We start from the raw sequence: 15151 nt of genomic DNA, 5'->3' as shown, positions 1-15151 counted from the left end.
CGATGCTAAAGGAAGTCCTTCCTACTGAAAGGAAAGGACCTGGGCATAAAGAGATAAAGACCTGTGCTAAGGGTAACCATTTGGGCAATTGTAAGTGATAATATTATTTTTCGTATGTTTGGAATGTAACTCCAAATCTCTTCCTATAAGTGCTAAAATGCAAATGCATTAAAAGTAATGATAAATCTAGGTTTTTGGGCATACAATGTACAAAGATATAAGTGGTAACAAGTAGAAAAATGGGAGGGGTCAAAGGGGTATAGGAAAAGTCTATGCGCATGCTATTGAGGTTAAGTTGGTATCAAACCAAACATGATTGCTATATATTTAGGGTTTTAACCCCATGGTAGGAACAAGGAAAAGAGAAGAAAAATATATCCAGATAAAAGTGAGAAGGCACTCCTTATGGTACAACTCAAAAAAAGCAAATAAATATAAAAATAGGCATTAACAGAAATGGGGGCAAATAAAGATATGAGACTTACAAAGGCTAAATAGCAAAATGGCAGAAGTGACTTTAAATGTAAATGGATTAACAGTCAAAAGGCAGAGATAGGCAGAATGGATAAAAAAGCATGAGTCAACTATATGCAGTCTGCAAGACTCACCTTAAAGTCAAAGTTACAAGTAGGTTGAAGGTGAAAGGCTAGGAAAAAATATACCATGCAAGTAGTTACCAAAAGAGAGGTGGGGTGGCTATACTAATAGCAAATAAAATATACTTGAAGTCAAAAACAGTTATGAGGGACAAAGACAGTCGTTGTGTTCTGATAAAGGGGACAATTCAACAGGAAGATATAACAATTTTAAATATATATTCACCTAACAGCAGAGCAAACACTGACAGATTTGAAGGGAGAAATAGACAGTTCTACATTAATAGTAGGAGGCTTTAACACACCCCTCAATAAAGGATGGAACATCTCATCTGATGATCAGTAGGAAGTACAGGACATGAACGACACACCAAGCCGACCAGACAGAGCACTGCACCCAACGAAAACGGACCACACAGTCTTCTCCAGGGCACGTGGATCATTCTCCAGGATAGACCAGATGTTGGGTCACAAAACAAGTCTCAATAAATTAAAAATATTGAAATACAATGTATATTCTCAAACTATGTAAGAATGAAGCTAGAAATCAATAACTGAGGAAGAAATGGAAAATTCACAAATATGTGGAAATTAAACAACATACTCTTAAACAACAAATGGATTAAAGAGGAAGTCAGAAATGAAATTAGGAAATATCTTGAGGCAAATGAAAATGAAAATACAACATAACAAAACTATGGGATGTAGTGAAGGCAGTGCCGAGAGGGAAATTTATAGCTGTAAATGCCTACATTAAAAAAGAAGAAAGATTCAAATCAGAGCCCTAACCTTAAAGCTGGAAGAAGGAGAAAAAGAAGAGCAAGCTAAATCCAAAAAGTGCAGAAGGAAGGAAATAGCAAGGTTTAGAATAGAGATGAATGAAATAGAACACGAAACAAACAAACAAACAAAAAACAATGGACAGAATAAAAAAAACCCAAAATTTAGTTCTTTGAAAAGATCAATAAAATTGAGAAACATTTAGCTAAACTCACACAGAGAAAAAGAGAGAGGATACAAATAATGAAAATCAGAAATGGAAAGGGGGACATTCCTGCTGCCCCTGCTGAAATGAAAATGGCTGTAAGAGGACACTGGGAAGCACTGTGTGCCAGTGAATTAGGCAGTCGAGATGAAATGGATGAATTCTTAGAAAAACTCAAAGTACCTGCACTGTTCTTGAAGAAATAGGAGACCTTGACAAACCAGGAACTAGTAAAGAGATCGAATCAGTCATCAAAAACCTCCCAAAAAAGAAAAGCCCAGGACCAGATGACATCACAGAGGAATTCTGCCAAACATCGCAAAAAGGCTTAATTCCAATTCTGCTCAAACTCTTCCAAAAAATAGAAGAGAAAGGAACACTCCCTAACTCATTCTGAGGCCAACACACCCTCATACAAAATACATATAAAGATACTACAAGAAAAGAAAACTACAGACCGATATCTCTTATGAATATGGATGCAAAACTCCTCAACAGAATACTAGCAAACCAAATCCAATAGCTTATTAAAAGAATTAATATGCTGGCAGGCAAGGTGGGTTCAACATAAGAAGCTTAATTGATGTAAAACACATTAACAGAAGGAGGGAAAAAAATCACATGATCATCTCGATTGATGCAGAAAAGGGATTTGATAAAACACAGCACCCTGTCTCGGTAAAAACACCTAGAAGTCTGGAAATAGAGGGAAACTCCCCCAATATGATGAGGGGCATACATGAAAAGCCCACAGCTAATGTCCTACTTGATGGTAAAAGACTGAAAGGAGAAGTAAAACATTCCCTGTTTACAGATGATATGATCCGATACACAGAAGATCCCGAAAAATCCACAACACAGCTTCTGGAGCTAATAAATGAATTCAGCAAAGTGGTGAACAGATCATTTATATAAATGGTATAAAATTCAAATTAAAAAACAATATGCAGTGAAAATTATTCTCTCTCACCCCTATCTTCCCATTAGCGGGTTCCCTCCACATCACGTCCTCCAGAGGTTTCCACTTGATGTTTTTATGTATCTGGGAGATTCCCTACAGAGACGAGTATACATATATTTAAAACAATTATTTTTCTTTTACTCAAAGAATGCACAGTATACACCCAATTCTGCATCTTATTTTTTTTTCACTTTATATCTTGGAGTTCACTCTCTACCTGACTTGTTTTAACAGAACATGTTACTCCAGTGTTTGCATATGCCATAGTCTTACTATTTCAAAGAATGTTGCAATAAATACGCTTGCAACAACTTCCTTGTGCCTATGTGCAAACGTAACTGTGGGATAATTTCCTGACGAGATCTTGCTGGGCCAAAGGTTGTGAGCTTTCTTTAGTTTTGGTGAATATTGCCCAATTACCCTCCTTTCTTACCAGCAATATAGGACAGTGCCTGTTTAGCCACAGCTTCACCAGCACAGTCAGTTACCAACATTTTATCTCTGCTGATCTGATAATTAAAAAATGGTGTCTTGATACATGCAACACGGTGGCCTGGATTCGGGCCTGGAAAGAGAAATGGCATCAGCGGAGAAACAGGTGGTGCCTACGGTAAAGGATCAACATCGGTTTCCTAGTTCTGACAAATGTAACGTGGCTTTGTGAAATAGTAACATCAGGTGAAACAGCGTGAGGGGCACATGAAAACTGTACTGTTTTTGCAACTTTTCTGTACATCTAAAATTGTTCCAAAATTAAAAGATTCTTTAAAAAATTGTATCATATTTAAAATTTGTCTTTCTCTTATGAGTATAGTGGAGCATCCTGAATACAAGGCTCTTTTTTAAAGGTGGCTTTAGCAATGTCTGTTTACACAGGTATAAAAGTCAGTTTATTCAATTCTTAAAAGAAATTTCTTTTACTGTGATTCTATAATTTTTATTTTGATACTGTGTTTCTGATTCCCATACATTAATGTGAAACACCAATATCTTTTTAATTCTCATCAAGAAATTTCATGCTACTGGATGTTGTTTTTCAATTGCTCAACTCATACATGCATATCAAATGAAAAAATATAAGGCTGTGTAAGAAAGTTAATAATCTCTCCCTCCACACATTGCCCTGGATTGTATGAATGTTAACAGAGATGTGTATCCTTTTCTACCTTTTTTAATGGTAACACACACACAGAGTATTTTTACAAAACGGGGTCACTATACCTTTTTTCCAACCTCCTGTATTTCACTTAATATCATATCATTGAAATTCATCCCAGTTTAACACAAATAACTCTTAAGAGTTACACATAATTACTCCATATTCAGGAGTCTGGGAAATTATAACATATTCAAACTTGTATGAATGGCCAGCATGACTCACAAATAATGCTATAAATAGATACTTCTACATAGAAAAGAGTTCCAAAGCAGGGTAGTCAATTAACAGCATGTGCATATTTTAAATTTTAAGAGATACTAACAACAATCTTGAATATAAAATAAAATATCCTAAGGATTCCACTAGAATAAAAACCATTAGGGATTTCCATTCAACCGACATGGTAGTGTAAGGCACTCCTGGTGTCTTTCCCCCACACAATCCTTGAACACCTAGCAAAAACTGGCAGAGCCATTTTCCTCAAACCCCAGAAAACAGTTAGAGAATTGAACTAATGGAGTGAGTGCCGCATCAAGAAAACACAGCTTTTAAAAATGGTAGGGGAAGTTCACGGCACCCTTGCTAGCCTGGAGCCAGCCCGTGCTCCCATGGGGGGCCCCTGGCCCTGTTCTGGGGGGAGCAGAAAAACCCCATGTGCATACAGGGTGCCTTACGTACGTGCCAATCTGCAGTGGCGGCCTGAAAGACTGAACCAGGACACGCATCTCTGGCTCACCCAGCCAGAGCATGCCCTGCAGACAGAAGCAGCTGTGGGTTGCTAAACTAGTATAAGAAACAATAGCTAAAGCAGCCTGATGAAGAGTTTCCTGCTGTAAGTCACACTATAGAGCTCTCGGGAGGGGGAAAATGTCCATTATATTGATATAGATATTTGGATTCTTGTAAACAAGAGATTTCCCAAGGCCACAAGTAAGCACAAGCCCAGGAGAAGATAAAGAAAATCCTGTTATTAACATTTTGCCTTAGGCTGAGGTTCTTGTCAGAAGGGCTAAACTCTAAAAGAAAGCACCAGCCAACAGAGCCCATTTGTGAATATTTCGAAAGTGTGTTTTGAGCTGTTTGATTTTTGCTAGCTCCTGGCATGCAAGGAAATCTCTGTCATAACATGACTTGGATATAAACTTAAGGAACACATCGTTCACGGACTAATTCCCAGGGTTAACACTTTAAAACATTAAAAAGTAGTGTGCAACAAAAGATTACAAGACAAACTAAGAAATAGGAAATGATGGCCCAAAGGAACCAGATGAAAATCCAGAAATCAGAGTGAAGAAGACCAGACTTTGGACACATCAGAAAAAAATTTTTAAAAAGATCAAGGAGATAAAGGAAAACACAGAGACAGAACTAAATGATATCAGGAAAATGAGGCACAAACAATACAAGAATCTCAATAAAGACAGAAAAATGTTAAAAAGTAACCAAACAGAAATACTGGAGTTGAAGAACAAAATACCTGAATTGAACAATCTCATAGGAAGTTTCAGCAGTAGATTGGACCTGGCAGAAGAAACAATCAGTGAACTTGGAAACAAGACAATTGAAATGATTCAGGCTGAGAAGCAGAAAGAAAAAAGAATTAAAAAGGTGAACAGAACCCAAGAGACCTGTGGGACACCATCAAGCACACCAATATAGGCATTATGGGCATCCCAGAGGGAGAATAAAGGGAGAAAGGGGAAGAAGGAATATTCAAAGAAACAACAGCAGAAAGCTCCCAAAATTTAAGGAAAGACATGAATATGCACATTCAAAAAAGCCCAACTAAATCCAAACAGGATACACTCCAAGAGAACCATACCTAGACAAACAGTAGTCAAACTCTTGGATGCCAAGGGCAGGGGAGAGTTCTGAAAGCTGCAAGAGAAACCAAAGTGTTTTGTATAAGGGAATCCCAATAAGGTTAAGTACTGTTCTGGTTTGCTAATGCTGCTGTTTTGCAAAACACCAGAAATGGATTGGCTTTTATAAAGGGGGTTTATTTGGTTGCACAGTTACAGTCTTAAGGCCATAAAGTGTCCAAAGTAATGCATCAACAATAGGGTACCTTCACTGGAGGGTGGCCAATGGCACCTGGAAAACTTCTGTTAGCTGGGAAGGCACATGGCTGGCGTCTGCTTGCTCCCAGGTTGCGTTTCAAAATGGCGTTCTCCAAAATGTCAGCTTTCAATCACTGTCTTCAAAGTGTCTGTCTCAGCTGCAGCACCTTCTGTCTGTGGACACTTTTATAGGACTCCAGTGATTCAATTAAGACCCGCCCTGAATGGTGGGGTAACACCTCCATGGAAATTATCCAATCAAAGTTCTCACCCATAGTTGATTGAGTCACATCTCCATGGAAACATCCAATCAACGGTCACACCCTAACCAAAAAGATTAATCAATCTGCTGCCACAACAGTGCATCAAAGAACATGTTTTTTTTCTGGGGGACATAATATATACAAACCAGCCCAAGTACCAATTTCTTATCAGAAACTGGAGGCAAGAAGGCAATGAGATGAAATATTTAAAGTGCTAAAAGAAAACAACTGCCAACCAAGGATTTTCTATCTGGCCACAATGTCTTTCCAAAATGAGGGAGAGATCTGGTATATACCCAGAAGATCTGAAAGCAGTGACATGAACAGACATGTGCACACTGATGTTAATAGCAGCATCTTCACAATTGCCAAGAGTTGAAACAATCCAAGTGCCCTTCAACAGACAAGTGGCTAAAGAATATGTGGTGTACACATTCGATGGAAAACTCTGCAGCAGTGGGAAGGAACAAGGTCCTGAAGCGTATGACAACATGGGTGAACCCTGAAGATCTAATGCTGAGTGAAACAAGTCAGACACAAAAGGAGAGATATTGTATGTTACCAGTAATGTGAACGCCCTGCACAATGTACAATCAGTGTCTCGTAATGTAGAATATAGGGATCTAGAGGTAGACAGAAGCTAGTGAAGGGACAATGATAAGCTAATATGAACAGACATGATAACGAGGGTGAACTTCGTGGTACGAGAATGGACGGGGCAAGGGTGGTTCTTTAATGGGATTATAAGTATCGGAGCTGCAATGAAGGTGAACATGATTGAAAGTGGTTGTTTACAGGCAGGTATCGCACAGATCAGCACCACGAATATAAATAAATGCTTGCATGATCTGCTTCTAAGGCATGACACTGGTGCAGAGGGTTAACAACAGAGAGGTAAATGGAATAACTACCCATTATGTACTATAGACTATGTTTAATAGGAATACCTTATCAGTGCTACACTAACACTAGGGATGAATAATTAGTGGCTGATAAGAGCTCTGGGATGTTCTGTGTTATGATAATTGTTTAAAATTGAGAGTGATGATGATTGCACAACTGAGTGAAGACAATGTAGGACACTGATTGTTTGTCTTGGACAGAACAGATGCCATGTGAAATTAGGAACCCCATCGTTAATGTCAAGCCCTTGGTCTTGAGGTTTGCTCTTTTGAGATTTAGGGCTGTAAATAGGAGGCTAAGCCTTCCTATAATTATGCCTAAGATTCACCTCCAGAGAACCTCTTTGGTTTCTCAGATGTGGCCTTTCTCTCTCTAAGTCCAACTCAGCAAGTAAATTCATTAACCTCCCCCTGCACCACGTGGGACATGACTCCCAGGGGAATGAGTCTCCCTGGCGACGTGGGACATGACTCCCAGGGGAATGAATCTCCCTGGCGACGTGGGACATGACTCCCAGGAAAGAGCCTGGCCATGGCAGTGAGGGATTGAAGAGGCCTTCTTGACCAAAAGGGGAAGAAAGAAAAGTAACAAAATAAGGTTACTGTGGCTAAGAGATTTCAAATAGAGCTGAGAGGCAATCCTGGAGGTTACTCTTATACAAGCTCCAGCTAGATATCCCAAATGCCACAGTGCCATGCCCTAACCAACAGTCTCGAATACCCAGGTCCCTACCTGAGACTCTATAAAAGTTTCGCTCACTAAGTTTATCTCTCAGGAACTTAAATCCACCAGAGTGTTCCTATGCCAGACAAGTCTGAAACCCACAGGCAACAGCCTCTTTAAGAATAACAACCAGGTACAGCCCCCTCCCATATTGTCAGCACCCCTTTTCAATATGAACAAGTTAGGGTGGCCACTGCCTAGAGAGCCCTGAAGATCGAGAAAGTGATTAAATGAGAGGAAGGGGTAGTAACAGAGAAGACAGAATTTAACAAAGGATTAGGAATACTGAAACTTTATATAAATATATATATATATTTAGATGCTAGGGTATTAGAATAGCTAGAAGGAAATAACTGAAAAGGTGGAACTGTAACCCAAAACATTCTTTGAAATTTGCTCTCTAGCTACTTGTTGAATCATAGTTTGAAAGTTATCACTGTTATGTGTATGTGTTAAATTTCACTATAAAAATATATAAAAAATAAATTAAAAAATTAAGAAAAAATGAGGGAGAGACTAAGACATTCCCAGATAAGCAAAAGCTGAGGGAGCTTGTCACCACTGGACCTGCTCTGCAAAGCAATGCTAAGGGAGCTCTTCAGACTGAACGGAAAGCACACTAGACAGTGGATTGAAGTGACACAAAGAAATAAAGACCCCCAGTATAGCTCCATATGGTAGCTGCAAATGCCCGTACTACTGAACTGTATTTTTTCATATGTAAATCCACTTTTTACTTCTAACAGGTCCTAAGATGCAAATTCATAAAAAGTAATGATAAGTCTACAGTTTGGACATACAATGTATACAGATATAATTTGTGACAAGTACAAAACAAAGGTGAAGGGATGGTGGGGTATAGGAACAGTGTTTGTATATGCTATTGAAGTTAAATTTTTATCACATCACACATGATTTTAATAGATTTAGGGTGTTAAATTTAAGCCTCATGATAACCACAGAGAAAATATACAAAAAAAAATATATGCAAAGGAAATGAGAAGGGACTTAAAATGGTACAATAGAAAACAAACAAAGAAATATGAAAGAATGCATTAGTGGGAGAATTGGGGCACAAAAAGGGTGTAAGACTCCCAAGACCAAATAGTAAAATGGCAGAAGAAAGTCCTGCATTGTCAGTAGTCACTTTAAATGTAAACAGGTTAAACTCTGCAGCCAAAAGGCAGAGACTGGCAGAATGGCTAAAAAAGCGTGATCCAACAATATGCTGTTTATGAGACTCACCTTAAATTAAAAAGCACAAGTCAGCTGAAAGTGATAGGATGGAAAATGTAAAGCATGCAAACAGTAAACAAGGGAGAGCTGGGGAGCTAAACTAATATCAGAAAAAATAGATTTTAAGTAAAATGTACAAGGGACAAAGAAGTTCCCTTGTGTTATGTATATATATACACACACACACACACACACACACACAAACATACCCAGAAAGGGGTCAATTCAAGAAGATGATGTAACAATTATAAATATATATGTGCCTAATGGCAGCAGCCCAAAATATATGAAGCAAATATGGACAGATTCAAAGATAGAAACTGACAATTCTAAATTAATAGTAGGAGACTTCAACACTTTCAAAAATTGATAGAAGACTTAGAAGATCAATTAGAAAACGGAAGACTTGAACAATACCATAAATGAACTAGACCTAAAAGACACACACAGAACATTCACCCAATAGCAGCAAAATCACATTCTTCTCGAGTGCACTTGGTTCACTCTCCAGGAGAGACCAAATGTTAGGTCAGATCACATCTCATTAATCTCTGAAATACTGAAAGCATACACTGTATCCTCTCTGACCACAATGCAGTGAAGCTCTGAGTGAGTAACAGCGAGAGAGCTAGAAAGTCCATAAATGTCTGAATTTTAAACAATTCTCTCTTAAACAACCAATGGGTCAAAGAAGAAATCACAAGGAAAATTAAGAAATATCTTGAAGCAAAGGGCATCCATGGTGGTCTCGAAGTGTGATTGCAAATGCTTTGACATTCCTTCCGTCAGGATGGCGTCTACGTCCCCCTTTGGATTTGTGTTGGTCTCTAGGGTAGGAAGGCAGTGAGTCACAGAAGGCCACCCTGGCTATGCCTTGTCCCCTGGAACGTCACACCTGCACCCTCTGCTGCCAGGTAAGGAGTCTGACCGTGCTGTGAGGAAGCCGAAGTCACATGGAGAGGCCACGCGTAGGTGCTGCAGAAAGCCGTCTCCACCGGGCCCCACCTTCACCTCCTCCCAGCTGAGCACCCCACTCCCCGCCAACTCCAAGTAGCAGAGACAAGCCCCCCCCCCACCCCGAGACCTTTGGAATTCCTGACCCACAGAATCTGGGATAACAAAATTGCTGTCGTTTATGCCACTATATTTTGAGGTGTTTTGTTACGCAGCAACAGATAGCTGAAACAAGCCTCTCTCTGCAATCCCGCCTGCAGCTGTTCTCCGCTGGGCGAGACTCAAGCTGGCCTCACAGTGCTTGGTGGAATGAAAGCCCTTTCCTTAGCCAGATGGAGCCTGAATTCTTCCCTCCTGCCGACATCTCCCCTCCATCACGGAAAAGGCCCTGCCGGGGGCCCACCTACACCCAGGGAGCCCAGAGCACATGCCTGACGTGGCGGGACTCTCACTGTGTCCCCACGTTACCACGGCGGGGGGCTGGAAGAGCACGGGTTGCCTCTCTTTGATTTTGGTGCCCTCCGCGGTGGAGGTTGATACAGTCAGCAGGAGAACTGGGCTCACTTGGTGGTTTGTGCGGATTCACTCATTTGTCACCAAAACTTTGCTGAGCCCCCTACTCCATATCAAGTTCTGGAAAAGCCCTGGTGATAGAGAAATTATTGGAAAAGGCCCCACCCAGCCCTGGAATTACATGGGGGGGGGGCGGGTTACAGTAGGGGGACCAACTGTTTGCTGGATTGAGGGGGTTCCCAGGAGGCGGAACTTTCAGCTTTAATCTTGGGGAAGTCCCGGGCAGACTGGGCCAAGCTGGGCACACTCGGGTGCAGCAAAACAGGCAAAGGTGGTTTGACAGTGACAGTGCCTTGCTTTGGATAGCCCATGCACTGGTTTTCCAACTACTAAAGCAAATGCCACACAATGCGTTGGCTTAACAACAGGAATTGATTGGCTCACAGTTTTAGAGGCTAGAAGGCTTCCTCCCAGGGTTTGCATCTTCGGGCTGGCCGGCAATCTCCGAGGTTCCTTGGCTTTTCTGTCAACATGGCAATGCACATGGTGGTGTGTTCTCCTTTCTCTTCTGGGTTCCGTTGACTTCCAGTTTCCGGCTGTTCCTATGGCTTCTAAGGACTTCAGCCATATTGGATGAAGGCCCACCCTCCTTCAGTTTGGGCTCACCTTAACTAAAACACCTTCAAAGCCCTATTCACAAATGGGCCCACATGTACAGGACCAGGGCTTGGGTCTCGTTCCCAGTTTGTCATCACACTTATTGCCTCATGGCACAAGATGGCTGCCACATCTCCTGGTATCACATCCACATTCCAGGCAGGAAGAAGGGCAGCTGTGGCCTTCCCTGATTGCTCTATCTACTGTTTTTTCCCTAGGTGCTCTTTATCCCATTATTCCATCTTACTGTTATCCCATATCACTTAGAATTTTTTTATTTGTTCCTTTGCCTGTTGACTATCTCCTGCCACAGGAGGGAAAGCTCTATTAGGGCAGGGCCACGCCCATCTGGTTCATTGCTAAAACCCCAGCCCTAGTGCAGTGTCTGGCACATAGGAAATGCTCAATAAACACCCGTGGAAGGAATGGAAAACAGTCCTCCAGCTAGCTTGGTGCCCGCCTGGGCCTTTCCCGCCCATCATGGGGCCTCTGTGGATTCTGGGCGGTCACAAGGCAGCCAAACCCACCTGCAGGCTCCGGCCAGAGAAAAGGAGCCTGCGTGGCGGCCTGGATGGGGAGAGGAAAACTCAGCACCCAGTGGGGTTCATCACGCTTGTTCTCAAAAGCGGCTCTGGCAGGAGGAGTCGGGGGAGCTCCTGGGCCTTCTCGCTCCTCCATGTTGGAGATCTGATGACCCTGGGCCTGGATGTTCCAGCTTGTCCCCCGCGCTGGCTGCTTCCGTGGACAAGCGTCGCCTGCAGACCGTGGGGTCCCACATGTGCTGGGTGGGTGTCCCGTGAGCCCAGCGTCAATTCCTGGTGGGCGTCCTGTGGGCTCAGGGTCAGTTCCCGGTGGGCATCCGTGGGCTCAGGGTCAGTTCCCATGTAGGTGTCCTGTGGGCTCAGGGTCAGTTCCCGGTGGGCATCCGTGGGCTCAGGGTCAGTTCCCATGTAGGTGTCCTGTGGGCTCAGGGTCAGTTCCCATGTAGGTGTCCTGTGGGCTCAGGGTCAGTTCCTGGTGAGCGTCCGGTGGGCTGAGGGTCAGTTCCCAGTGGGCGTCCCATGGGCTCAGTGTCTTTCCTGGGTGGGCATCCCGTGGGCTCAGGGTCAGTTCCCAGTGGGCATCCCGTGGGCTCAGGGTCTTTCCCGGGTGGACGTCCTGCTGAGCTCTGCATAGACTGGGGTGAGTGTTGGAGGCTGTGCCCCAGCCCCCCAGACCTGCTGGCTGTTTCCCTGAATTCAGTGGAAAGAGAAGTCCCTGTTGGCTCTGACACCAGCCCCCACGTGAAGCCCCTTGAGGGTGTGCCCTGGGGTGGGGCGGGGGGCACAGCCGTGGGCACCTGGCAGATCCCTTCTGCAATGCCTGCGAGTCTTGGCTCACACTACGCCCGGGGTCGGTGACGCCAGCAGGCCTGGCTGAAGCAGAGGCGCAGACATCAGCCGGGGGGTCTGCAGATGGAAGGCTCCCAGCTCACTTGGACCCCTCAGCCGGAGGGTCTTGGAGAGAAGCCTCAGTTCTGTGTCTCCCCAGATCCCTGGAAGCCCAGTTTTGCACTGCACGGGGGAGAGCGACTCAGCCAGAGGCTCTGGGAGCAGAGACCCCTCTCAGAACCATCCGGAAAAGGTGAGGGAGTTTGCCAGGTTGGCCCGTCTACGGGAGGAGTCAGGCCCGCTGCAGGGGCTGTGGGGTCCGGCCGGGTCCCCCTCCCTGGGCTCCCGCTGCTCCCACCAGCCCGCCCCCCTCAGAACCCCGAGTCCCCTGTCCCCATCCCCTCTGCCCAGGGCTGGGGCCCTCCTGGGCTTGGTTAGCTGGGGGCACACTGGACGGGACCCTCGTCTCCTGTTCTTGGCTCAGGGCACCCGCTCGCCGCCGCTGAATTCACAGTGCGTGAAGCCAGAAGCCAGAGAGGACGGCAGTGGGACCGCACGGGAGGCCGCGGTCACCTCTTCAGCTACAGGTAACACACCGGGCCGCCGTGGGCCGTCACAAACCGCGCACAGCAGCTGGAAGGCGGACGGCTGGAGTGACTGGGCAGCGAGCCTCGGGTCTGGGCGAGGAGGCCGGCGACCCCCACACGCGCTGCAAGCCAGGAGCTGGGAGCTGGTGAAATTCAGGGGATGCACGACCCACCCCCCACCTAAAACTGACTCATTCAATACATGATCCGACGGGATCTAACAAGGAGGCAAAAAGGCTCAAGAGGACATTACTGACATATGATGAAATTGAAATCTAGGTTGTAAGCTTTATATCAGTGTTAAATTGCTTGAACTTGATGACTGCCCTTGAGGCGGCTACAGAAGTGGGTATGCTTGGTCTTAGGAAATGCATGTGGCAGGATCGAGTGTCCAGGAAGCTGGTGTACATAGCCTACAGAAAGCAGACTGGTAAATAGATGCACAGATGATTGATCGATGGATAGACACAAAGATATGGCAAATATTAAAATTGGTGGATCTGGGGGTCTGTGGAGCATATGGTGATTGAATTATTTTTGCAGATGTCCTGTAAGCATGAAATTATTTCAAAATAAAAAATTTAAAGAAAAAAAAAAAGCTTGACCTAAACTTTCAGGTAATAGAAAAGGACATAACTAAGACATCAACAAGGCCAGAAGCAGAGACCCAGCCCCAGCTGCTCCTCACAGGTAAGGAACGGAGGCTTGGACGGCTCGCCCAGCTGCCAGGCCTGGGAACTGCCTCCGCGGCTTCCAACCCTCACTCGCTGCAAACCCCAGCAGTGCTGAGTCCCGAGATCTGAAGGACTGCTACCCAGAGACGCCCTCCACAGAGACATCTGCTTGAATGCCTCCATGGATGGGGAACTCTCCACCTCACAAAGCAGTCCCTTCCCTCTAGTTTTATGTGTGCAATTCAGTGGCTTTTAGTATATTCACAGAGTTATGCTTCCATCACCACAATCAGTTTTAGGAAGTCCCTTCCTTTTCCAAGAGCTCTGATGGCTTCTGCTCTTTTCCTTAATTTTGAGCTAAGGATTTATCTCGCTGTCACTTTGTAGTGGGCTCAATGGTGGCCCCCCCAAAGGTATGCCATATCCTAACCTGGAATCTTACTTGGGATGAAAAGGTGTACTTAGAGGTTGAGGACCTTGAGATGAGGAAATCATCCTGGGTGATTCCTGGGTGATTCCACTCATGTCGATGGACACTTGGGTTGCCGCCATCTCTTGGCTATTGTGAACAACGCCACTAGGAACATCAGTGTGCAAACGTCTGTTCACGTCCCTGCTTTCAGATCTGCTGAGTGTTCACCTGGCAGCAGGATTGCCAGGTCATGTGACAATTCTGTACTGGCTTCCTGAGGAACCACCAAACCGCCCTCCACAGCGGCTGCACCATTTTACATTTCTACCAGCATTGCACGCGCGTTCTCACTTCTCCACATCTCGCTAGCACTTGTAGCTTTCTGTTTGTTTGACGCATTCATTCTAGTGGGTGTGAGATGACATCTCATTGTGGTTTTGATTTGCATTTCCCTAATTGCTACTGGTGCTGAACATCTTTTCGTGTGCTTTTTAGCCATTTTTATTTCCTCTTTGGAGAAATGGTTATTCAAGTATTGTGCCCATTTAAAATTGGGTTGTTTGTCTTTTTATTGTTGATTTGTAGGTTTTCTTTATGTATTCTGGATATTAAACCCTTATTGGATATGTGGTTTCCAAATATTTTCTCCCATTGAGTAGGTTGCCTTTCTACTTACTTGGCAAATTCCTTTGAAACATAAAAGTTTTAAATTTTGAGGAGGTATGATTTATCTATTTTTTCTTTTGTTGCTTGTGCTTTGGGTGTAAAGTGTAAGAAAACAGTGCCTACGACAAGGTCCCAAAGATGTTTCTCTACAGTTTCTTCTAGGGGTTTTATAGTCCTGGATCTCATATTTAGGTCTTTGATCCATTTTGAGTTAATTTTTGTGTAGGGTGTGAGGTAGGGCTCCTCTTTCATTCTTTTGGATATGGATATTCAGTTCTCCCAGCCCCATTTGTTGAAGAGACTCTTATGTCCCAGTTCAGTGGATTTGGGGTCTTATCAAAAATCAGTTGACCATAGATCTGGGAGTCTATTTCTGAACTCTCAATTCAATTCCATTGATCAGTATGTCTATCTTTATGCCAATACCATCCT

The 15151-nt window shown here is 43.8% G+C and overlaps 1 protein-coding gene across 4 annotated transcripts in view; it reads left to right on the top strand.

Moving 5' to 3' along the window:
- Positions 1 to 13518, top strand: part of LOC119514552 — a 40848-nt gene extending 27330 nt beyond the window's left edge. Inside the window, exons 2-4 of one of the 4 annotated variants that reach the window (XM_037810386.1) lie at positions 10101 to 11795; positions 12541 to 12633; positions 12895 to 13518. In XM_037810386.1, coding sequence (XP_037666314.1) covers positions 11436 to 11795; positions 12541 to 12633; positions 12895 to 13173 — 732 coding nt within the window. In that variant the 5' untranslated portion in view covers positions 10101 to 11435 and the 3' untranslated portion in view covers positions 13174 to 13518. Of the gene's footprint in view, positions 1 to 10100; positions 11796 to 12540 lie in introns of all 4 variants that reach the window. The other 3 variants (XM_037810385.1, XR_005212852.1, XM_037810384.1) reach the window with 3 other exon arrangements.
- The last annotated feature ends 1633 nt before the right edge of the window (positions 13519 to 15151 follow it).

The sequence above is a fragment of the Choloepus didactylus genome, chromosome 18 (genome assembly GCF_015220235.1).
Source record: "Choloepus didactylus isolate mChoDid1 chromosome 18, mChoDid1.pri, whole genome shotgun sequence".
In the NCBI taxonomy this organism is placed as follows: Eukaryota; Metazoa; Chordata; class Mammalia; order Pilosa; family Megalonychidae; genus Choloepus; species Choloepus didactylus.
Note: the sequence above shows the minus strand (reverse complement) of the source record. Positions and strands in the feature narration are given on the sequence as shown.